The sequence below is a fragment of the Podarcis vaucheri genome (assembly GCF_965113315.1).
Source record: "Podarcis vaucheri genome assembly, chromosome: 12".
NCBI classification, from domain to species: domain Eukaryota; kingdom Metazoa; phylum Chordata; class Lepidosauria; order Squamata; family Lacertidae; genus Podarcis; species Podarcis vaucheri.
Window position 1 is genome coordinate 20,603,055 of NC_138750.1, and position 25,806 is coordinate 20,628,860.

General features: G+C 44.6%; 1 protein-coding gene across 7 annotated transcripts in view; it reads right to left on the bottom strand.

Annotated features, from left to right (window-relative positions):
• Positions 1–25,806, bottom strand: part of RBMS3 (RNA binding motif single stranded interacting protein 3) — a gene marked incomplete at its 3' end in the record, with an annotated part of 779,945 nt that overhangs the window by 143,914 nt on the left and 610,225 nt on the right. For all 7 annotated transcript variants that reach the window (XM_082193455.1, XM_082193458.1, XM_082193459.1 and 4 more), the window contains 2 exons: positions 14,725–14,882; positions 1,625–1,704 (listed from right to left, as the gene is read on the bottom strand). In XM_082193455.1, coding sequence (XP_082049581.1) covers positions 1,625–1,704; positions 14,725–14,882 — 238 coding nt within the window. The remainder of the gene's footprint in view (positions 1–1,624; positions 1,705–14,724; positions 14,883–25,806) is intronic.

Genomic DNA, 25,806 nt, shown 5'->3' on the forward strand with positions numbered 1-25,806 from the left:
AAGGACACTGAAATAGTTCCTGAGCCCAAACATGATCTCTGTAAATTTAGTTCTTGCAGTTTCATTGGCTGCTGGAAGCTCTGCCATAGCATGAATGCTGGATTTTGGGATTGTAGGTAACATTGTGTAAGTTTAAAACACCCCATAGTTTCTAGATAATTTACACATGGCGCAGTTCCACCTAACACTTCCTTTGGATGAGAACTCTGAATTCAATATTATGCATATAAAACTTGGGGAAATCCTACAGTTAAAAGTCATAAAGCTGCTGCATTTATGGCCAGCTGACTCACATATGCTAAGAGCATTTTATTACCGAGTGACGTGGGAGATTGTTTACAGAGGACAAGGATTCTGTTGACTGGAAATCTGCTCGAAATCATTGCTATCCTTCGCACTTCCATCGGGTGTAGCTATGATATTAGGCAGGTTCATATCGCAACTACTGCAATTGCTAGAGAAGGAGTGTCCATCTGCTGGTATCTTTGTATGTAGAATTGTACCACAATATTCTGTGACCGATCTTGAGTTTCCCTGGGATAACTTGTGAATCTACTCACATACATTTACTTTGTTTAACCGGGGTGTGGGGTGGGTGAGTGTCTCTTCCAATGGATGTATTTTTTTCTGCACTGAAAGGTTGGATGCCATCACCAGGGATGCTAACAGGATTTCCTGGGCCCGGTATACTGTATGCGCACCTCCATCATATGCAAGCTATTGGCAAGATCTGCTGCTTATTGTGTACAACTTGCCAAGATGTACACAACCTTGATCTCCTGGGAGGAGGTTTTTTGTTCTTATTTTTACTATGCATTTTGTGATTTTTACATTGTAATTTTATGTTGTGAACTGCCCTGAAATCTGCAGGTGAAGGGCGGTATGCAAATAATAATAATAATAATAATAATAATAATAATAATAATAATAATAATAATAATAGCAATAATATTCTACTCCAAGTGGCCATAAGTGCAACACAACATTTTGTGTGACTTGAAGGTGACATACTTTTCCAATTCCGATCATCAGGATTCACATGTAACTACTGTTTATACTCATAAGTCAACCTAGATCTTGCGCATAATACATAAATGTGCCCACATGCATTCTCATTCTGCTCTCTATTTTAGTAAGAAAAACAAATAAAAATGTGGGAAGCTGTAATTGTGAGCAACAAAGAGGAAACACTACAGCAATTCAAGCTCAATCTAAAATGCTGTAAAGGTAAAGGGACCCCTGACCGTTAGGTCCAGTCGCTGTGGCATAAAGGACAGTAAATACATTGATGGCAAGTAAGAACTCATGATAGTGGGAAATGGGTTCAGTGACCTTTCTATGTAATGAGATTCCATAGGTTGAGTTAAATCTATTTCCCCTTTATCTTCCTCCACTCTCATTTTCTCCTCCCCCCCCCGACCAGTTTATTTGGTTTGTTTATTAATATATTTAATGTGGAGGTGGGGGTGTCTAGACCTAAGACATACAACAGCACAAATTCAATGCAAATTGGAGAGGGAGACACCAATATGTGAAATGTCAAGTCAGAACTCTCCTCAAGAGCCATTTCCGGAAAAGTAGCTTCCATATTTTATCACACACAGAGAGAACACACAACACTTACCTGGCACACCAGGGGGTGTTTTCAGGTATTTCCCATTAAAATGCTGAATAACTACTTCACATTTTTCGGTAGATTCCATCCTGAGAAAGAGAAATAATAATAATAATTATGGAGCATCGATCAGATGACAGGTATCAAGAAAAAGTCACGCAATATCACTTGATAATGAAACGTGCCGCTTGCCTCCCTTATACTGATGCTTTAACAGGAATTGCGATGCTTTTCTGTCTGGATGCATTGGTTTTGTACATCCAAGTCTCTGTGTCAGTTACACTTACAACATTACCTTTTTGTGTGTGTGTTCTGAAAATCATGTGGACATAGGAGGAGGCTGCTGGATCAAGCCAATGAACCATCTTGTCCAGCATCTTGACCTCACCATGGCCAACCAGATGCCTATGGGAACCCCACATGCAGGAATTCTCCAGCAACTTCTAAAACTGGAGGTAGTACATAATCAGAATGGCTAATGGCTACAGATACTCCATGAAACTGCCTAATCCCCATTTAAAGCAATCCGAGTTGGTGGCGGTCACTCCCTTCAAATACACACAATACTTTTAAGGCACATTTATTTTTAATATGTTTGATTTTTATTGCTTTTCCAAATTTTTTTATTTTATTTTTTTGCAAATTTGACATCTCATTAATTCAGATTGAAAAAATGACTCCCCAACCGGCCATCTTGATGTTTCTCTTCCCACCCTTATTAGCTGCTCAATTTTCACCCCCCGTTTTCTTCCTCTTCGTTTCCCACCGGCTGCTCGTTTTTCAGTTCCTGCTAGACTTTTACTAACTATGTGCATCCAAAGCACATGACTTCCCGCAAAGAACCCTGGGAACTTTGGCTGCTAAGGGGACTGGGAATTATAACTCTGTGAAGGGGAAGCTACTATTCTCAGGGTTATTCTGAGGAAGTCATGTGCTTTAAAAGTGTATTGTGCGTGCTATAAATATACGGTGCGAGGAATTATTTCTGTTTACCCTGAATCTTCTGGCATTCATTTTCACTGGATGGCCCCAGATTTTACTATTATTATTATTATTATTATTAGAGAGAGACTTTTCCCTATCCACTTTTCCTACAATATGCATAATATTTTATTTAAAAATCTTGAACGTTGCAATCTTTCCTCAAAGGGAAACTGGCTACTTTTGGCATTTTAAAAACATGTTTCACTGAGGTGCAGGCTACAATAAACTTTGAATGGGCTGTGGTGTTCCTGGCATCCTTGAGAAATGGAGTGGGGGGGATGCACGTCCCCCCTTCATAAGTGACCCTCTGTTTCCCAGACAATATCACCATTATGAAATGCTCCCTGGTAAGACCTTCAGTCGGGATAATATATTCCCCCCCCCCCAACTAAACTTCCTCAACAACAATACAAGCAATACAGAAGGGAAAGTTAAATCAGTCGGGGTAAATTGGGGAAAATATTTTAAATTTAAACTTTTAAAAAAGATTTAAATCAGTCCATCAGAACAAAACATAAGGATTCTAATTTTCAAAATGGCAGCGGTTGTTATCAGAGCGGTTTCTCCTGAGGAAAACAACACGCACACCCTCCTTTGGTCCTTCCTGCAATTTTTTGCTGTCCAAAGAAAAACTCTGAGAGACTGAAGTAGCAAGTTGGTTGAGGGAATCTTATCCCCTTACCAACTTTGCATTTCTCATTTTCTGAAGCCAAAATGATTGTCTTGTTCTGCATTTGACAGTAATTCCCCTCCCCCTATACTTCAGAGGTCCAATTCTCCAGAAGAAACGGTCACAAAAAGCTTTCCGCTAGCTGAATCTACCTGGGTACCACACTTCCACTTCCACGAGACAGAAGCACCTAATTTCCTTTAACACCACATTTTGAACTTTCTGCTCATTTCCTCCTTCCCTCCTGATCTTCTCTGTTTCCCAGCCACCTTTAGTTAGCATGCAAATAGGGATCGTGATGAAAACCATTACAGTGGTACCTCGGGTTACAAACACCTCGGGTTACAGATGCTTCAGGTTACAGACTCCGCTAACCCAGAAGTAGTACCTCGGCTTAAGAACTTTACCTCAGGATGAGAACAGAAATCGTGCGGCGGCAGCGGGAGGCCCCATTAGCTAAAGTGGTACCTCAGGTTATGAACGGTTTCAGGTTAAGAACGGTCCTCCGGAACGAATTAAGTTCGTAACCAGAGGAACCACTGTATTTTCAAATTTAGTACTGAAACCAGGCATGTTTCTGTGCTTTGGCCTCAGTATTGAAGCAACTTGCATAACATTCTGTGTGCATCCATGCAATTTCACGGTGCCCTCGTCCCCGTTTCCAAACTTACACTTTGTATGCAAAAACAGAATACCGTATTTTTTGCTCTATAAGACTCACTTTTTCCCTCCTAAAAAGTAAGGGGAAATGTGTGTGCGTCTGATAGAGCGAATGCAGGCTGCGCAGCGATCCCTCTTGCTGTTCTGGCTTCTGAGATTCAGAATATTTTTTTCTTGTTTTCCTCCTCCAAAAACTAGGTGCGTCTTGTGGTCTGGTGCGTCTTATAGAGCGAAAAATACAGTATATACTAACAAATCAGTTCAAATCAATTCCAGTTGCCTACCCTGGTCACATACTTCCAACACCCCAAGTTTTTAAATCCCCTCAAAACGCCTTGGCTAACCTTAAAACATACTTCATTCACACTGCTCAGAAAAGGGAGCTGCTATCAGACCATTTCTGCTTAAAAGCTCCATCCCCAGCAGACCAGCCATACCAAGCTGTGAAAATCGAAAACTCATATCTGACTCTGAAAGAAGATCTGGTAGGATTTCCCCAAAGGAATGATGCTAAAGAGACAGTATAGAACGTTCCAGCCTTACAAACATGTATCAACTTTTTCCATTTTCTCTCTCTTCCCAATACTGGCTGCCACTTGAATTTTTGGCCCCTAGTTTGCTGCGCCTCCAGCAAGAAAACTGCTATAAACTCAATATATTTTCACGTAGCTTGCCTCAGCTTCCTTCCACAGTGCATTAACATACAGCCCCCAAAGGCTGACCCAAAAACTCAAAAATATGCGATATGGTAATATGCATTCTTCTGGAGTGGGAAGATGCTCTCCAGAGTGTCAACACGGGGTTTGCATTCTCCTGTAGCAGTTTTCAGAGGCAATTTGGAAAATGTGAATAGGGGATGATTTAATGGTATCAAAATGCATGTTACTTTATTTCAGGAGGAGGCACCAAAACTGTCCCTCTTGACTTGTAATCATTGCAATCTTTTGTACACCTGCTTTTTGTTTTGTTTTTTAAATGCTGCCACAACCACGTGGGCTATGGACCTTTCGACAAAGAACAAAACGACTGATGCCGAAGATTGTTCACTTTGGCTTCATTCAGATTTAACTAAGCGTACGTCGGCAGCAAATCTATAGAGACTCTTGTCTCTGAAAGAATAAATGCAATAAAAGCCTGTTTTCTGTAGCTGCGGGCGTGGAGTGTCAAACCATGTTACACTGCACCACACAGCAGTGACAATTTCATTTTAATACATGGGGGCACATCCTTAACAACCCAAAAGTATTCCCAAGCAAAGAAGGCAAGGGAGAGGCTGCCAAATGAAAGAGCGTCTGTACGCTCTGTGCATTTTATGTGGGAAGAAAATAAAAGCGAAGCCCACAGTGCTCTAGAATGACACACACAAAAAAGTAAAAAAGTGGGGAGGCCCAGATTTTGAATAGCCACCTCAGAAAGAACGAGTTCATTTTCTTCTCAAGTTCCACAATTAACAGCTTTCAAATGCTAGGGCTAGCTATCTGTAATCTGGCACACACTTCACTTGAAACAGACACTAGCATTATCAAATCCCATCTGAAAACGAAGCACAATAGACAAAGCTGTAGTGACATACTCCTTTCAAGCACAGTGCTCAATAGCTACAACTGGGCCCATTTTTCTTCCATGTTACCTGAATCCTTTGGAGCCACCTAGAACAATGTTGTAGCAGGCAGTCCACGACACATTAAGCCTGGCTTCAGATCGCAACACGAAAATTCACACGTTCCGCTGGGTCTACTTGAATGCCAGAGATATATTTGCAATTGCTTTATATGGGACACGGCTTGCTGAATTACCAGTATGACATCCACTCTGCGAAACATATTTCTACCTTATATATCTCCCAGCAGAAGCATATACACATTTGTCTCCCCCAGAATATACTCTTCTAAAATATATTTTTGCTGTATTTTACAGAAGCTAACATATGTAAGCTATCTCATTAGTGACCAAGAAACCCATCCAGTGAAGAAGAGTTTGGATTTGATATCCCGCTTTATCACTCCCCTTAAGGAGTCTCAAAGCGGCTAACGTTCTCCTTTTCCTTCCTTCCCCACAACAAACACTCTGTGAGGTGAGTGGGGCTGAGAGACTCCAGCAGCTGCATGCGGAGGAGCGGAGATGCGAACCCGGTTCCCCAGATTACTACCGCTCTTAACCACTACACCACACTGGCTTTCAAAATGTGAGCAAAAATGTCTAACACATATAATGAATATGTCAGCATCGCCCTTGAGCCAGTGCCACCGACTGGACTCATCCACTTCAGCCCGACTGGGCCAGGCGAGCTGGGGTAGCACTTCCAGAGACCACCTTCTGCACAGGAACAGGTCAAAGTGCTGTGGACTCACAACTCAGAGCTGTGAGCACCAGACTCACTCCAACAAGAAGACAGTCGTCGTACAGCAGAGTACAGCAGAGTATAGCAGAGCATAAACGACTTGGAGAGCAGCTTTGTAGAATATCTTCTTTTATTCTATCTACAACTATAATACACAACTATGTACAGAGCTACATGAGGTCTAAGCGAAAATGCTGAACTGCACTGAGTGTCTGCAGCTGCTCTTAGCAGCAACCTTATCTATACACACAATCTCTCTCTAACACTCAGTCTCTCTCTCTCTCTTTGATGTGAGGTGGAGCGGAATAAGGAGAGAGCAGAAACTGCCCCCTCCTCTCTGGAGAATCAGCAGAGAACATTAGCAGATTCTTGGATATGGGAGGGGTGAAGTCTGCTCAGAATACTGAGTTTTCAAAAGTGCTGACCACCACTGTGCTTCTGCAGCCATATCTATCATCTATCTATCTATCTATCATCTATCTATCTATCTATCTATCTATCTATCTATCTATCTATCATCTATCTCTTTTAAAATATTTATATTGGCTCAGTGTTGACAAGAGCTTGCATAGAGGGTATTGCATTGTGAGAAAATTTTAATGGCTTGGCAGAATCCAGTAATGCAGGGCTGCCATTAGCACAGATTCTAGGCTGTCATGGTTCCACTACAACTACTGAGATCTTATCATGAAGGGCAGTTTATAAATCTAATAAATAGATTTGGCTGGAGCACTGACCTTGAACTGTCAGTCCTGTGTGGCTGGACTCACCTGCATCATTTAAATCCCATTGCTATAATGTGTGCCCATAATGTATACATGGCAGTTGTTACATTGTACGGATTATTTATTTATCATTAAATTTATATCCCACAAAGGGCGGCAAACGTCCAAGTGATAAAACAATAAAGATGTCATAAAAACAATTCCAGATGCAGACTGGGAAATATCTCAGCTTAAAAAGGCTTGCTGAAAGAGGTCTTCAACAGGCACTGGAAAGACAAGAGAGAAGGCACCCATCTAATATTCTTCTTCTTTGGCGATCACTCGTAGCTGAGTAAGACTGTCTTCCATAAACACGTTTTTAACAATGAGTCCATAAGTGACTGTGGAGGCCAATTCTGGATTCACACATCCTTCCACAGTGGGGACATTGGTTTCCGGGCAGGAGTTGATCACGGTGTGGATTTGCCAAGCATGCCTTCCTCTTAGCACGTTTCTCCCTTGCGTCCTGCGTTCGAGTGTCTTCAAAGCCCATGACACCATTGGTAAAGGCTGTTCTCCAACTGGAGCGCTCGCAGGCCAGTGTTTCCCAGTTGTCTGGGGAGCGGCTTGGTTTTACTGGTGAATGTGCTGGGGAGTCCAATGTTGTGGGCCTTATTCTCTAAGGTCTGCACTGCTATGTACCCAGTAATCCTGTTGCCTCTGGGGTTGGGAGTGGGAATGGGCATGTGGGGCCAGCCTCTGCTGCTGCTGCTGCTGGAGGGCCCTCATTTCCAGGGAGTCCCACAACAGTACTTTGCCCAGGGACTCTTGAAACCTGATGTTGGCCCTGAAAGAGCCCTAGATCACAGGCTTTGTAGGATAGTGTGCAGGCTTTTCGAACATAAGATTCCAGAACAAATCAGTGGTGTCTTCCTTTAAAGTGCTACGGGTGGCACATCTTTGAATGCTATTTTGCCCGAGCTTGTGGTGACCTACCAAACGCAGCAGACCGCAGATGTGCTTGATATTGATACATGGTCATAACAAGGCAACCTCCTGAGATCTCCTCATCACGAGCAGACCATCAGTCGCTTCAATTCACAGATATGCCCAAAGTTTCATGTGAATTAGCCCCGTCTGACTCAAAAAGCAAGCTATATCATATATAGACAGACAGATAGTTTTAATTCTATCAGTGCTTAATTGTTTTCCCCATTTTTTAGCAGTTCTTATTTTATCTGCAAGCCACCTCGAGTCCCATTAAGGGAAAAGGCGGGATAAAAATAAATATATAATCAGCAGCAGCTGCTTCAAAGAAAGTGACTGTCAATGCCTCTCTGGCTCACAGAAATTGAGAAAAATACCAGGAACATCCGAAGAAATATTACTTTAGTGAAAGTTTCCGCTGTGAATTTGTGTACCCATAATGCTTATAAAACATAAGTGTTGAAAGTTAGACATTCCAAGTTGATAATTTAAGCCAAATGCCAGTCACAATCTTTGTGTTAGGGATAATATTATATATATATTCAGAATATCCTGTGGATATTGGTTCCGCTGGAAACCATAATTGACCCAACATGGTCATTAAGAATTATGAAAGTAATAGGGAGCCTGAACAAAGATAACAAAAATAAATACTACATGCAGAGACCTTATGGAACTAAGTCAACTGTACATGATCATTATGCCAATTAATTCAAACCACAAATGAAAAAGACAAAATATGTATTACAAAAATAATGAGATGATTAAATGAGTTGCTAGCAAAATGTTGGAAGCCTAAAATAATAGGTTAGTGGAACAACTGTGTAATTTTCCTTCACTGCCATACAAAATATATTATTCCAATTTCCTTTCCTTTTCCATTAAAAGTACAGTATAAGTAACATCCTTATAAATTGACAAAATGTTTTTTAATCCTGATCCAAATCCCAAGTCTGTACCTCTAGCTTATTATTGCTCTTGGGATTTGAAATATTATTCCTAAAAGGTGAAGGGAAACCCTGAGATATCAATATCCCACATATCAAACCGAAAGCATATTTATAACTATAAAACATTTAAAAGTGCGCACAAGGCATTATGGGATGTGGCACACTAAAAAGGTTACTATGGGAGCACGGGGATCTATCCAAATGTCATATTTTGCAGTCAGTGACTCAATCCTGCAGGTGAACCGTATGTCTGGATGTTTATCATCAAGTCATAGTAATGCATACAATTTAACTCCCTCCAAACAGCTCCCCTGAAATTTCTAATGTATGATTATAGAATGCATCTGGTTGGAAGAGAAGCCAACAAACTTATCAGGACATCTCCCAAGGTGCCAGACCGCCTTAAAAAAAACTTCAGAACATGTCATGATACTTAAAAGCAAACAACGGAGAAGATCCATTCATTTGGCCTCACAAAATGTACAGTGATTGTTAAATGTCTGATCTAGCTACACGTGCATGCATGAGACCTAGTTAAAAAAAGGAGGGGGGGGGACCCAAAACCTGATAATAAGACCAATCAGCAAACTCGGCCCTCCATATGTTGTGGAACTACAGGACCAGTGGTTAGGGATGATGGGAATTGTAGTCTCAAAACATCTGGGAGGGCTGAGTTTGCCTTTGCCTGCAATAAGGCGTGCAAAAGAAGCACCCCCCAACCATTCTATTCTCAAAGGGATGACCTGTACAATCATATTTTAAGGAAGCTTTCAATATCTGAAGGACTACAGTATTTTAATATTGTGTTGGAAGCTGCCCAGAGTGGCTTGGGAAACCCAGCCAGATGGGCGGGGTATAAATATATTATTATTATTATTATTATTATTATTATTATTATTATTATTATTATTATTATTATATTTCTGACTAGAAATATGTCAGGAGCTGTTTAAAGCACCCTTGCTATAGGGCTAAAGCTTTCAAATGTGTATGCCCTGTGGCTGGGCAGAGGTGTGGCCTTTACAAAAATTAAAGTAAGGAAAAACTGAATTTCTAACTTTGACATAGCTACGTGCCCCATATAGCAATATTGTTCTAAAGCAGTTTATGTGCAACACATTTACTAGTGTTTCCTGAGCAGGGAAATGGGTAGCATAAAACATAGCCAGGCACTGATTGATTTATGTTGCCTTTCAGTTTAAGTATTATACTGGTACCCGCTAGCACTGCAAGCGATGAGTGTATGGCTGTAAGCATTTCCCTCATTTTTCCCCCCTCTCTCTCTCTCTCTCTTTTAAGAGCTTTATGAGTCTGATATAAAATGTCACTTGGGGGTGAATTTTGGAAGGTCAATTTAAGATACAAGACGTCAGCCCCCCCCCAAAAAAATAAAAGTTATAGCGCCTACTACTTCTGCAAACTTCCATCATTAAGAAACAGCTTCAGAAAATGAAAGTTAGTTGTCCGTAACTGTCATTTATCAAGAACAACAGCTCTTTCTACACTAGTGATAAAACTCGAATCCATGTCCTGTAATGGAGATTCTACTGCTTAGGGATATGTTTCCCAGTGGAGGACATGATGACGCACCTATAATACAATTCCAGATCATAAGATGCACTCTCATCTTTCAATGGGATTTGCACTGCTTAGAGATCTTGCTTCCCAGTGCAGGGAGGAAGATGGTGTGGCTTTAAAGCCGAAACACACCTGTTTTGTGTTTCCACATAGCAGCTTTAAAAAGAAGTCTGCGTATACCCAATAATGATTCTGTATGCAAGTGCAAACCATTATGTGGGTATTTCTGAGGTCAGTGAGCTGGAAGGAGGAAGTATTTATTGGAAAAAAACAAATCGGTTTTGCAAAGTCCTCGGCGCATTGTGTTTTTAACTGTTTTTAATCATCTTCAGCATATACTGCTTGAGACAGTTGTTTAGAAGGTGATCCATAAATCAATAATGAGGATAAATCAATACATCTTTCTTAGATTTGTGTGCTGGTGCCAATAGAAACTTCGTTCAAAGCCTTATAGCCACATGGAGGGTGATTTTCATTCAGATTGTGGCTGGGAAAAGAAGGAATATGACTCTCAGTTGCATACATGTTACAAACCCTGTTGCAGTCTTACTCTCCCTCCCTCTCCAACACCGCTTGTAATTAAAGAAAAAACACACCTAGCTGCACACTATGGATTTAGTATAATGTACAGCTTTGTTCTCAGGCGTGCCATAATTTTATTCTGCATAAGCTGTGAAGTAGCTCTGAACAATAGGTAGCAGAACTATCCCCTGCCCTCAATCTCCTGCTTCTGCAATATTTTGTCTTTGTGAACTTTATGTATTTACAATCGGCACTTCCATAAAAATGTATCAATGTGGTATTTAATATATTAGAATAAAATCAGGAAAAGGGCATCCGTAAAAGCAACATTACAAGCATAAACAAAGCATCGATAAAATGCATTGGACAAAAAGAGAAAAATAATCTTGCAAAAGCCCTTCTAAACAATATAGTTTTCAAAATACATGGGACAGAAGGGAGGGGTTGTTCCTGCCCAAAATCTGCTGGCAAGGAGTCTGGCAGGGCAGGGCCTGACACACCAAGGATGCAGTGCCTGGTAAAAGCCAACCAAATCTCATGGGCATGGGGAACCAGCAGAAGTGACCCATCGGAGGACCTCAGTGACAGAGGTGAGACATAAGGAATCAGAGGGTCCTTAAGGGTGGCGCTGTGGGTTAAACCACAGAGCCTAGGACTTGCTGATCAGAAGGTTGGTGGTTCGAATCCCCGTGATGGGGTGAGCTCCCGTTGCTCGGTCCCTGATCCTGCCAACCTAGCAGTTCGAAAGCACATCAAAGTGCAAGTAGATAAATAGGGAAGGTAAATGGCGTTTCCGTGCGCTGCTCTGGTTCGCCATAAGCAGCTTAGTCATGCTGGCCACATGACCCAGAAGCTGTATGCTGGCTCCCTCGGCCAATAAAGCGAGATGAGCGCCGCAACCCCAGAGTCGGGCACGACTGGACATAATGGTCAGGGTCCCTTTACCTTTACCTAAGGCACTTTGGATCTAAGCTACTTAGGTCTTTGTGAATTAACATAAGTACCTTGAACCTGGACAGGTAGCAAACTGCCAACCTGCGAGCTTTCTCAGCAGTAATCTGCTTGTGTGTGCCGTCCAATCACTGCATGCCGCACAAGTTGAAGCTTCTGGACCAAATACAAGGGCAGCCCCACAAAAAGCATGTTACAGTAATCAAGGCTTGAGACTGTCAATGCATGGACCACTGAGGTCAGGCTATTGTGGTCCTGTAATTGTTGCAGCTGGTAAAAAACACTCCTGGCCACAGAGGTCATCTCAAGCAGCAAAATATCTTGGGCAGCCCTTGAATTTTTCCATGTACACAAAGAGCATTTCAACCACACAGCAGGCAAGGCACACATCCCAGAATAACCCCCAGCGTTGGCTGCATTTATATTTAATGGAAACACAGTTTGTGCTACTTGGTGCTTCTGAAAGTGTATATTCCACCTTGTCATCTCCTCCCCTCCCCAGTCCCTGTTAAATTCATTCCTGTGGAAAAAAAACCTCAAGCTTTCAAGCGCAAGTTAATGTTCCAGATATGCATCTCCCCTTAGCAAATGTATAATAAGGCAAGTTAATGAATTCACTGGAAGGAGGCAACAGAGCCTCATCCTTCAGTCTGTTTTGCCATTTGAATGCAGACCCTGTTATTTTAACATCTTCTTCAGAGCAAGGTTCTTTTGCATCAAGGACAAAAGGTGAAATCACAATGCCTATTAACTTATGACACCTTATTAGCACAGGGGAAACCTGCCTTGCTCATGATGGACTAAGATATATTGCATCACACAGATATGCATGAAATAGGTGCTACGGTTTTACTTGCTCATTGGACGTCCCTTGCCACGAGGGGTTCTTTAAAGCAGCATGATTTTGCTAACAGCAAAAACAAATTTCACGCAAATCATTTTTGTGAATGACAACAGTTCTTTTGCTTTTCATTTCTGCCTTCTGATTAACAGATTTTCTTTTCTGCATCTTAAGACAGCGACCAAAAGTGATGACGTAAAATGAAAGTATCATCACTTTTTTTTAAAAAAAGTGGTGTCTAGACTATATTCAAACATTTTGAGAAACTTGCATCTTTAGTGGAAACAGATGTGCTCCCCCCCCTACAAGACACTTTTGGCCAGTCTGCCTGTGCTGTATAACAGCCATAGATCACACATTATATAGATGAGCACATCTGCCAAAGGTTTTCTTGGGGGATCAAATAGATTCATTAACAGCATCCTGTCCATCTACCTAACCCAGCCTTCATCAACCTGTGGGTCCACAGATGTTGTTGAACTACAACTCCCATCACCCCTAGCTAGCAAGGCCAGAGCTCAGGGATGATGGGAGTTGTAGTCCAACAACATCTGGAGACCCAAGTCTTGCCTCCACGGTAGATCAAAAACGGGCTAATACAGATTGCACAGCCCAAATATTCCAAAACCCAAGGTGAGGTCGTATGGGTTTGTCTTGCCCTCACAAAGCACCTTTTTTAAAAAGACAGGTTCTTATGAGCTTTGATGTTGACCCTGAACACTCCCCCCCCCCCAAAAAAAGCAAAATTATTAATGTATTTGCTGGGACAAAATGATAACTCCTAGTATAAACATGTTTAGAATTTTAGCATAAGGTTGTTCTTTTGTGCATGATGCTAAAACTTCATTCCAGGATCCAGTATGTTAGTGTGTACATAGTAAAGCACAAAAAAGGAGAGAAGAGCCATTTTTTAATCAAATGTTCATTCTCACCAGTCTACAGTTCAACTTAACTATAGACATAAAAGGTAAAATTCAGTGCTGGTCCTATTCAGAGTAGAGTCACTGAAGTTAATCGACATGACTAACTTAGGCTCATTAATTTCAGTAGGTCTACTCTGAGTATTGGTCAGGGGTCCCTTTACCTTACTCTGAGTATTACTTAGCTGAAAACAACCCACGGTGCCTAGTTTCTCTGGCAATTCTCAGATAATAAGAACACCTTCTGCTGTTGGTTATCAATTATTACAATCCACAAAAGAGAAGCAAAAAGAGGTAAAAGTGCTATCAATTTCCAGCATCTTGGCTCAAGAAATGAAAATTGAACATTAGTATTAGCAACTTCATCTCCTATTAAACTCTTCGGGCAAGTCTTCTAGATGCCTGTCAAATTATTTGGTGACATAAGCCAAGGTAGAGAATATGTTAATGTTCCTTGATGGAGCATAACTCTAGAGTATACTTGTATATTCCTGCAGAATATTTATAAGCAGTTTTTGTTTCTGAGAAAAAGATTAGCTGGGACTGGATAACTTCCCTTTGTGTGGAGATGTAGCAACACAGACATTCAACTTCATGATATTGCTGTAAGTCATAGCACTATCTTCCAAGTGCCTTACAGGGAAGCTACAGACCCCATCTAGTTCAGATTACACTCCCGCTTTCTGATTTTCCTGTCGTTAAATTAAGAAATATCAAGCATAATCATATACAGGAGCTTGGACAGAATGACATTTATTCTTATTAGTGTTGAAATTGAACTGCTATATAATTATCCCTGATTATTTTACTGTCATTTTGCTAAATAAAATAAACGGTGTTTTCAAGCAAAGCCACACAATCTGATAAAGCTCTCCTCCTCCTCCTCTGTATTCTATAGCCACGAGATCTCAGAGCAAAGACAGCGCTTGCAAAAAGTCCAGAGCACATAATAAGAAGAGAAAGAACTCCTGCACACAAGTCAGGAAGAACAAGGTTTTCACCTGGCGAAGCCGACTCCTCTACTGACGCCATTAGCATCTCTTAATATTCTGGTGGAAATGACATGTCCAAAGGGTTTCAGCATATTCTCCAGCTCCTGTTCGTCCATGGAAATGGGCAAGTTTGAGATGTAAAGATTTGTGGGGTCTTGCTCTTGTTGCTAAAGAAAGAAAAGAAACCCAAACACAAATAAAACAGAGTTATTAGATTCAGCACTATCAGAAGAACAGTCTTTAGCTATAGCTACGCCTCGAGAGTCACAAAAGCAATAAGCACAACTGTTTTTTGAGGGGTGGGGGCAGCGCAAAGGAGTCAAGTCACATCAACATTATTTGCTGGTGGATTCTAGCTCTCCCAATGAGAAAGAAACATGGCCACCATTGGACACAAGAGCTCCAAGCACTGCAAAATCAAAGGGTTGTAAGGGTTAACTTTGGGCTGGGCTGTGAACCATGAGCTACAACACTGTGGTGCTATGTGTTTCACTTTCAGCTGCTCCTTCTGTCCTGTTTCACAAGTGGTGCTTTTGGTACTTGGCACATAAGAGGGGAAGATAAGAGGGGAAACTAAACTACTATAAGAAGATAGATACATGGGCGTAACCAGGATTTTTTTTTGGGGGGCGGGCTTGGATAGATAGATAGATAGATAGATAGATAGATAGATAGATAGATAGATATAGATAGATAGATAGATAGATAGATAGATAGATAGATAGATAGATCAGGGGTTGGCAACCTAAGGCCCACGGGTCAGATGCGGCCCAATCGCCTTCTCAATCTGGCCCGCGGATGGTCCGGGAATCAGCATGTTTTTACATGAGTAGAATGCGTGCTTTTCTTTAAAATGCATCTCTGGGTTTTTGTGGGGCATAGGAATTTGTTCATTTTTTATTTTATTTTTCAAAATATAGTCCGGCCCACCACATGGTCTGAGGGACAGTGGACCGGCCCACGGCTGAAAAAGGTTGCTGACCCCTGATACAGATAGATAGAAGATGATAAATAGATAGATAGATAGATAATAAGATCGTACATGTACCAGAGGGTACTTCCTGAAACTGTTTTTAAAGACTTTTCAGAAAGGCAAAATAAAAGCATGTGGCAGTTCAGCAGAGGACCTGCTAAACAATATAAACCGGGGGGGGGGGGGGGGGAGAGAAGATAACTCCAGTGCATAAATGAGGATGATTCTCACATGTATACATACACCAGGTACATATTCCACAAGAGCAACTCCACAATAACTCTATACAGTGTATGTGTTCACAAATATTCCTGCAAACATGATTTATCAGTTGTCACAACTAAAGAAACAAACCCTCCAATCCAAAGGAGAGAGGAGCAGACAAAAGCAATTATAAAGTCACATAAAGCCTCCTTGTTTAGATCAAATAGGAAACAGTCCTCAGGAAACATGCATTTTCTGATGAATCGAAATCTCTCGATGGTGGTGCAAAAAGCTAAGGCTTGCCTTCTTTTCGATAGCAGGATGTTGAATTATGGTGCCATTGTTGTAAGAACACTGCAAGCTTGTGATCAGTATTTGGGCTGTAAGCTATAAACTGCCCACCTTTGAACTAAGATGATATGTTTTATGGACTAGCCTTTGGGCCCACAAAAAAATAAGAAGGGCACCGTGGACAAAAAATGTTGCTTGACTCAACCGGAGGCAAACAGCATAAGCAACTGGCTTTAATAGTTATCTTCTATAACAGATGTGACACATCTCTGTGAGTCTGCCTGCCTGCCTTCTCCTCTGGAACTGTTCTGCTGGGGAGGAAAAGTACCATCAGAAAGATGGGTTCAACAGGAAAGTAACAGACTCTGTCTAAGGAACCGTGACCTTTCATGTGGGAGAATCCCTTAATTGCTCTTGTTCCCTAGGTCACCATAGGGCAATAGTATTGTATTCCACTATTTTGGTGGAGGAATTATGACCCAAACAGGAATTACTCCAATCTCCATCATTTCAGAACTATTGGTTTACATAATAACAGACGGCTAGATCCATTTAATCTAGCATCTTGTTCTCTTTGCCATTTATTTAGACCATTTATTTATCACTGATCCTTCATAAGAACCTCAAAGTGATTCAAGGCAGAAATATTTGATCATATTATCAAGAAACTTGCAACCTTCATGTCTTAAACACCCACCAACATTTCCAGCAACGTTTGAAGTACGGCTGAAGTTTTCTCCTCATACATTTTGGGTTTATAAACATAATCCATCTGTTACATTTGGCACATTTGAAGGAGAAAAACAAAGTATAGGTGGCCATCTGATGACTAGATTACTACAGTGTTTAAGTCAAATACAAAACCTTCTTAACTCCTTATAACACTTTATGGATGAACCAGGCAAATGTAGTGATTCAGTGCTAGTAGGAAGCTTTTTTCTGGCATTACACGCTGCTCCAAGACACCTGGTGGTTGCAGTGGAATTGCAACTTCGGTGCCAATATGGCCGCCAAGCAGTGAGCCAAATGTACCCAGAAAACGAGGAAGCTCTGTCTCCCGTTCACCTCCTTTGTTCATACTTAAAAGCAAATGAGGAGAAAAGCATCACGAAATAAACAATCCTCCTGAAAGAGTGAAAAATCAAGACTTGTTTCCTTGTTCCTAAACACAGCCAACATTCTAAGGACAGCCATCCACCAGTGTGCTAAGGATGCAAGAGAACAACAACAACAACAATTTATTGTTTCTACCCCACCCATCCGGCTGAGTCTCCCCAACCACTCTGGGCGGCTTCCAACAGAAGGTTAAAAATACATTAATACATCAGTTATTAAAACCTTCCCTAAACAGGGCTGCCTTCAGATGTCTTCAGATAGTTGTTTATTTCCTTGACATCTGATGGGAGGGCGTTCCACAGGGTGGGGGCCACTACCGAAAAGCCCCTCTGCCTGGTTCCCTGTAACTTCGCTTCTCGCAATGAGGGAACCGCCAGAAGACCCACAGCGCTGGATCTCAGAGAACCAACCCATTGGCATAAAGGGTCTCTTAATGTCATTACCCAAAAGCACCTCTGCATGCACCATGTGCTAATAAGCCTGTTTCCTATGATTGGCTGCTCTAAAATGTCACCCAGTTCAGAACTTAGCTAGCTGTGCCACAAATGCAGAAGCCATGCCCCCAGGGCACTCTGTGCTTTACAACATGACTGATTTTACCTACAGAAACAGTAAAACGGGAAGGATCCTGAAGCAGAGTATTTTTGTTCTTTCTGCTAACCAAGCAGACAAATGAGTACACAAGTTAAGTTTAACTGTATTATTTATAACTACTGTATATCTCAGGGGTTGCAAACGTCTTTTGGGGCGGTTGGCACATTTGGAATGCACATTGAATGCATATTTTCCCCTCAAAGAATTATGGGCACTGTAGGAGTGTCTCCAACCCCATCATTCTGCCCCGGACACTGAGGTCCTCCTCCGAGGGCCTTCTGGTGGTTCCCTCCCTGCGAGAAGTGAGGTTACAGGGAACCAGACAGAGGGCCTTTTCGGTAGTGGCGCCTGTCCAGTAGAACGCCCTCCCATCATATGTCAAGGGAATGCAGTGGTACCTCAGGTTACATACGCTTCAGGTTACAGACTCCGCTAACCCAGAAATAGAGCTTCAGGTTAAGAACTTTGCTTCAGGATGAGAACAGAAATTGTGCTCCGGCAGCGCGGCGGCAGCAGGAGGCCCCATTAGCTAAAGTGGTGCTTCAGGTTAAGAACAGTTTCAGGTTAAGAACGGACCTCTGGAACGAATTAAGTACTTAACCCGAGGTACCACTGTAAACAACTATCTGACTTTTAGAAGACAACTGAAGGCAGGAAGTTTTTAATGTTTAAGGTTTTATTGTATTTTTAATATTCTGTTGGGAGCCAGCCAGAGTGGCTGGGAAAACCCAGCCAGATGGACGAGGTATAAAAAAAATATTGTTATTATTATTAGTTTGTTAAAGGTTGCCGGGCATTGTAACTCTATGAGGGGCAAACTACGGCACCCATAATTCTCTGAGGGGAAAAAACTGTGAGGGGTACACTTTGGCGCCTGTAATTCTTTGAGGAAAAGAACGTGCTTTGAATGTGCTATAACAGAACAGTGTGTACGCAGCCCTAGTGTGTGCGTGCAAGAGAGAGAGAGAGAGAGAATGAATGAGAATATGTATATGTGAAGACAGGTGTGCACAAATCTCATGCCAGATTACGGCTGGCTGGCTGGCTGGAAACGCAGTCCAGCAAATTAATGGTATGTTAAAAACAATATTTACACTAACTGCAGCGTGAGAGCATTTTAAGCACTTGGCACCAAGCACCTTGCTGTGAGAGCCGAGCTTGAGAAACAGTTAGGAACATTTGTGTAGGGGATGTGGCCAGAAATTCTGTCACTGCTGCCAGTGAGGAAGATCTGAGTCAAGCCTCCAGAGTTGTGCCAAGGAACTCTTCTGGGAGCAATCAAAACTGATTCGAGCTGAAATTCTCCACATGGCTGAAGCCGAGACACTTTGAAATAAAAGGGGGGGGGCGCAGAGACTCGAACATCCGGCTAGATTGTGTGTTGGAGGATAATGTGAAATGTTGAACAAAGTGTTATCCACTTCATTTGAGATAGTCCTTGGAAACGTCCATTTCCAGCATATTAGCAACACGTTCAGAATCAAAACATACCAGTCACCCCTTAAAAATACATTAAGAAGCTCATTGCTCTCTTAAGGTCTCATCATATGACATGCTACTGCTAATGGGAGATTCTCACAGAAACCACCCCCATAGTGGGAAAGAAGAATTCATAGGAAGAGATCCCAAGAACAGCTTTAGAATATGCAGCAGACCCTCCAAGTGTCCCCGCTATTTTCCAGGGACATCCCTGATCTAGAGAAGCCGTCCCAGTTTCTTATTTGATCCCAGAATGTCCCAGCTTTTCCTTAAGATGTCCCTATTTTCATTGGAGAAATGTTGGAGGGTATGGAGTTATCCGGGCCCCGAAGTGTCTGAAGGCAATCCTGTACAAGGAAGGTTTTTTGTTTTGTTTTTTAAAAAAGGTTAATGTTTTATTATGTTTTTATATACGTTGGAAGCTGCCCAGAGTGGCTGGGGCAACCCAGTAAGATGTGCGGGGTATGAATAGTAAAATTATCATTATGGAATGGGATGTCCCTATTTCCACTGGAGAAATGTTGGAGGGTTACGATAAGGCTGCATGAAATAGGACCTTGGGTTGGCTATCATGGCTTTAAAATCTGGTAGGCAAACAAGCTGGGGAAATTTCCCTTTTGTGGATACTGCTGCAAAGGAAAGAGACTCAGTGTTCTAAGTTCTTTTTCCCCCCACACAGGCTACAGAATCTAGAACAGCTGCCCCATGCCACCTCTCGGCTGTTGTTAAGAATTGGAGGCAGAGGCAAGAAGGAGCGGCCGCGGCCGTAGTGCTGGCTTCAGTGAGTAAGAGCATGGCAAGGAAAAGAGGTCAAAGGAGGACCAGAAAGGTACAAGGTAGTGACAGGCAGCCAGAGCATTTCAAGTAATTGGGGATATGCTTTAGAACAGTGTTTTTCAACCACTGTTCTGCGGCACACTAGTGTGCCGCGAGATGTTGCCTGGTGTGCCGTGGGAAAAATTGAAAAATTCAAAAGATTTTTTTTTTTAAAAAAAAGTCAAATTTTCACCCACTAGGCGAGCGCCAGACTGTGTCCACCCTATTTTCCATCCGTCCTGGGTGGGGATCAGATCGGATGGGATCGGATGAGAGCGGACAGGCGGTCCGCTCTCATCTGATTCCCTATAGAGAGCAGCGGGGCTCTGACATCTCCCTCTCTGCACACAGTGCAGAGACGGAGTTGTCATCCGCCAGCTCTGCGGGGATCAGCGGATCGATCCCCGCTGAGCAGAGAACGGTCCGCAATGTTTTTGTTTGCCATTAAAGAAAAAAATATTAAACCATGCTTGAATGTTAAACCATGCTTCTTTGTGTTTATTTGATTCCTATTCAAGAGAATTACTTTATATATAGTCAATATAGGCACAGAGTTAAATTTTTTAACCTTTTCTAATGGTGGTGTGCCTCGTGATTTTTTTCATGAAACAAGTGTGCCTTTGCCCAAAAAAGGTTGAAAAACACTGCTTTAGAACACCCTGTGTTTCATATTTTCTTATTGTGGTAGAGTTTCCATCTGGATTACGTTGTGCTCCGTGGGAGTCCCCGAGCACATGCCTTAGCTATTGCTTGCTGACATACAACTACTGATAAGCTTCGGCAACAGTTGCATGCTTTGGATGAGTGGACAACCTCTGTCCTTGCAGGTACAGTGGTGCCTCGCAAGACGAAAAGAATCCGTTCTGTGATTCTCTTCGTCTAGCGGTTTTTTCGTCTTGCGAAGCAAGCCCATTGACGGATTAGCGGATTAGCGCTATTAGCGGCTTTTAGCGGCTTATCTGCTGATCGGATCAGCTGATAAGCGGCTTAGCGGCTTAGAAAAAGGGGGGAAAGGGGGAAAAAACCAGCAGGAACTCGCAAGACATTGTCGTCTTGCGAAGCAAGCCCATAGGAGATTCGTTTTGCGAAGCACCTCCAAAAGGAAAACTCTTTCGTCTAGCGAGTTTTCCATCTTGCGAGGCATTCGTCTTGCGGGACACCACTGTACTGCTGGACTACAACTCCCATCATCCCTGAGACTGATGGGAGTTAGAGTCCAAGACATCTGGAGTACCTCAAGTTCCCCAACCCTGCCTTGGATAAATGAAGTGTTTTCTATAGTCTGCAAGGCTTCACCCAGCAGGCTCTGACCCATGCCTTACCAAAACATCAGAAATTTTATGTCAAGGGGTCGCAACTCATTAGTTGCATTGTCTGTGTGAAACCAAACATGCAGAGCCTTTCTCACATGACATTTGTTGTTTAGTCGTTTAGTCGTGTCCAACTCTTCATGACCCCATGGACCAGAGAATGCCAGGCACTCCTGTCTTCCACTGCCTCCCGCAGTTTGGTCAGACTCATGTTTGTAGCTTCGAGAACACTGTCCGACCATCTCGTCCTCTGTCGTCCCCTTCCCCTTGTGCCCTCCATCTTTCCCAACATCAGGGTCTTTTCCAGGGAGTCTTCTCTTCTCATGAGGTGGCCAAAGTATTGGAGCCTCAGCTTCAGGATCTGTCCTTCCAGTGAGCACTCAGGGCTGATTTCCTTAAGAATGGATAGGTTTGATCTTCTTGCAGTCCATGGGACTCTCAAGAGTCTCGTCCAGCACCATAATTCACATGACATTACATTTTGCTAAACGTACATCAGAGTATATTTAGGCTAAATGTAACCACCCAATTAATCTCCCAATAACGCCATACAGAAAACACTCTTCTAACTCTTGCACTTGCATATTACAAAGTATAGTTTAGATTTGTTGTTATTTGGCATTGTCAGAGCTGCCACCCAGTCCCAGCTCACATAGGACCAAGTCCGCCAGCGTTCACTTTATAAGAGTCTTTATTAAGTTACAGGTTTCATTTCCGAACTGCAGCGTGCAGCTCTACACCTTCTGCCCTAGGTCGGCGAAGACCCGTCTGAGTCCCCGCCTCTTGCACACCAGCTTAATACCCTAGCCTTGCTCCACCTCCTTCGCCTCTCCCTACGTCTCTGGGTCCTTCTGCCCCCCTGGGCCTCCTCCCTTCTACTCTCCTCTGACGCTGACCCCCCTGATCCTTCTGCCTCCTTGCGGCGGGCTTTGGGACCTGGCTCACTCTCCGGGCTGCTTACTGCTCCAGCTTCCGCTGCATTTGAACTTGGCGCGCGCGCCCAACTCTCTACTTTCCTCTTAACCGTTGCCTCGCTCTCTGAGGAGGGCGTGACCACCCCTGACTCGTGCCCTCCCTCCTGCTGACAGCCTCCGGAACCCGATGCCTGGCTACCTTCCTCCCTGCTGCTCTCAGTCTTGAGCGTGGGTCCCGACTTCCAGCTGCTGCCGCCCTCAGTTATGAGCGTGGGTCCCGACTTCCAGCTGCTACTCTCTGAATCTCCTCTGTTCCCTTCCTCCTGGGGTGTCCCCCCGGATCCCCCCCTTGCTCTGCTCACTGGGGCTCCCTTTTGGGAGTCCTCTGACTCACTGCTTAGGCTTGGAGATCTCGGGTCGTCATCATCACTCATTTTCCCTTCGGATTCCTCCCCCTCGCTCTCTGCTTCCTCCCTTCTCTGCGTCTCTGCTCCTGAACCCCTGACATCCATCCCCCCTCGAAGCCCCCCCTTCCCCCCTCCCCGCTTTCAGGTGTGGGTGCTGGGTGCTCCATCATCACGGGAGGGAATGCCGGATACAGTTCGCTCCCCGTGGTTGGCCGCCAACTGAAGACCTCCGAGTCTTCCTCCTCGCGGTCGCCGACGTTGACCTGTTCCGCTTCCATCTCTGTACCGCCGTGCTCGAACCCAAGGTCCTCCCCGAACACGTCCATGTCAGTCTCTGCGTCGGTCGCTCGACCTGGCATCTCCAGCCACTTCCGGCGCCATTGCTCCTCCGGTCGATCGTCCCACCAATACGAGGTGTCTGACGCCGAACCCGCCGGCGATCCTTCTGGGGAACGGGTGCTCAGTGCGGGTTCCCCGTCCGAGTCGAATCCATGGAACGTGCTGGAAGAAAGTGTGGGCGTGAACAGCCAGTCGTCGAAGAAGCTCGCTGGCATGGGTCTGTGTGGGAAAAGGGCATGAAACTCGTCCTTGAGCAGGGGTTCCTCCAAAGCGTAGTCTGGCACCCAGCTATTGGCGCTGGCCCGGGTGCCCTCTCTGGCTAGGAGGTATTCGACTCCCTCTTCCCCCCATCTGGAGTCCAAAATCTCCGTGACCTCGTTGATGGGGTCTTGCTGCGTCACCCCTCGCGTCTCCGTCCGCTCCCGGAACGGACTCGGTGCCGTCCCTGGCTCCTGGAATCTGTGAGGTGCCTTGTAGGGAGTGAGCACCGACCTGTGGAACACCGGATGCATTCTGGAACCCTCCGGCAGCACCAGTCGGAAGGCTACCGGGTTGATCTGTGCGTCGACTTGGTACGGACCAATTTGCTTGTGCCCCAACTTCTTCTTGGCTAGTGACCTGGTCGGCACTGCGTGGGCTGCCAACCAGACCCAGTCTCCCACTTGGATCTCTTCGCCAACCCGCCTGTGCTTGTCAGCTTGCACCTTGTAGGCGTGCTTAGCTAGCTCCAGCTGCCGTCTGAGTTGATCGTGTACCGCCTGCAACTCTGACGCGAACGCGTCCGCCGTCTGTGGTTCTCCGTCCCCCACTCTCTCCCGTCCCGGGAAGGTTCTGGGATTCCTCCCATTGTTGGCGAAGAACGGCGTCACCCCTGTGGACACGTGCTTCGTGTTGTTGTAAGCGAACTCGGCGAGCGGCAGGTAATCCACCCAGGTCGCAGGTTGTTGATTGGCATAGCATCTCAGGTACTGCTGCATGATGGCATTGACCCTCTCTGCTTGCCCGTTGGTCTGCGGGTGTCTTGCTGATGCCAGATCGACCTTGACATTTAGAAAACTCATCAGCTTCTGCCAGAAATTCGAGACGAACTGGCGCCCGCGGTCGGACAGGATAGACCGCGGCAGACCATGCACTTTGAACACGTGATCTATGAACAGTTTGGCGGTTTGTTCCGCCGTGGCCACCTTCGCACACGGAATGAAATGTGCCATCTTGGTGAACAAGTCCACCACCACTAGTACAGCTGTCTTGCCTCTCGAGCTGGGCAGATCCGTAACAAAGTCCAGGGCCACTCTCTCCCACGGTTCAAACGGCGTTTGCAGCGGTTCCAGCAGTCCCGCCGGTGGTTTGTGCACCGGTTTGGCCCTCTGGCAGGTGTCGCACCTCGCAACGTAGTCCGCGACTTCCCCTCTCAGTCTGGGCCACCAAAAGTCCCTTGCGACTAATTCCACCGTTTTTTCCGTGCCAAAGTGCCCGGCCGTGGGTGCGTCGTGCAGCTGCTGCAGTACCCTGGCGCGAAGTTCGTCTCCCGGCACGTAGATGGCCCCTTTACGTAAGAGCAAGCCGTCTCGTATCTGGAACTCGTCGCCCTTCGCCGTGCCCTTGTGCACCTCTGCCATCTTCGCCCGCGCGAAGGAGTCGTCCTGCAACGCCCGCCGCACCGCATCCAGGTCTACTGTGGCTGAAGCGCACGCCCACGCTGTTGGCGCGAAGATGTGCATGGCTGCCGCTGGCGTCGCCTCTTCGAGGTATTGCGGTTTGCGGGACAGTGCATCCGCCATGACGTTGGTGTCGCCTGGGACGTACTCTATTCGGAAATTGAAGTCAGCAAAGAACTCCGCCCAACGTATCTGCCTCTGGTTCAGGAACTGAGCCGTGCGCCAGTGCTCCAGATTCTTGTGATCCGTGCAGACCTGCACCGTGTGCTTGGCGCCGATCAGGAAGTGCCTCCACGCCTTGAAAGCTGCATGAATGGCCAGCAACTCCCTGTCCCAGATGGTGTAGTTCTGCTCCGACTTGCTGAGCTTTCTGGAGTAGAACGCTCCCGGCCTCCAGACCCCCTGTGGGTCCCTTTGCAGCAGGACAGCTCCCACTGCTCTATCGGACGCGTCTGTCTCTACCCGCATCGGTTTGCTGGGGTCGATATGCAGCAGTTGCTCTTCCGACGCGAAGAGACGCTTGAGTGCCTGAAAGGACTGCTCCGCCTGCTCCGTCCAGATGAATTTCTTTTTCTTGGAGCTTAGCGTGTCCGTAATGGCCGCCGTCTGCATCGCGAACCCCTTGATAAACTTGCGATAGAAGTTGGCGAAGCCGACAAACCGCTGGACCTCCTTCCGATTGCGCGGGCTCTTCCAATCCAACACCGCACGAACCTTGGCGCTGTCCATGGCTAGCCCCTTGTCCGACAACTTGTAACCCAAGAAATCCACCTCCGTCGTGTCGAACTGGCACTTCTCCAGTTTGGCGTACAGTCTATGCTGCTGCAGCCTCTTCAGCACCTCCCGAACATCTTGGTCATGGGCTTGCTGCGAGTCGGAGAATATCAGGATGTCATCCAGAAAGCAGACGCACTTCTTGTAAAGGAGTCCCGCCAACACATGATGCATGAAAGCTTGGAAACAGTGAGAACCGTTTTGCAATCCAAACGG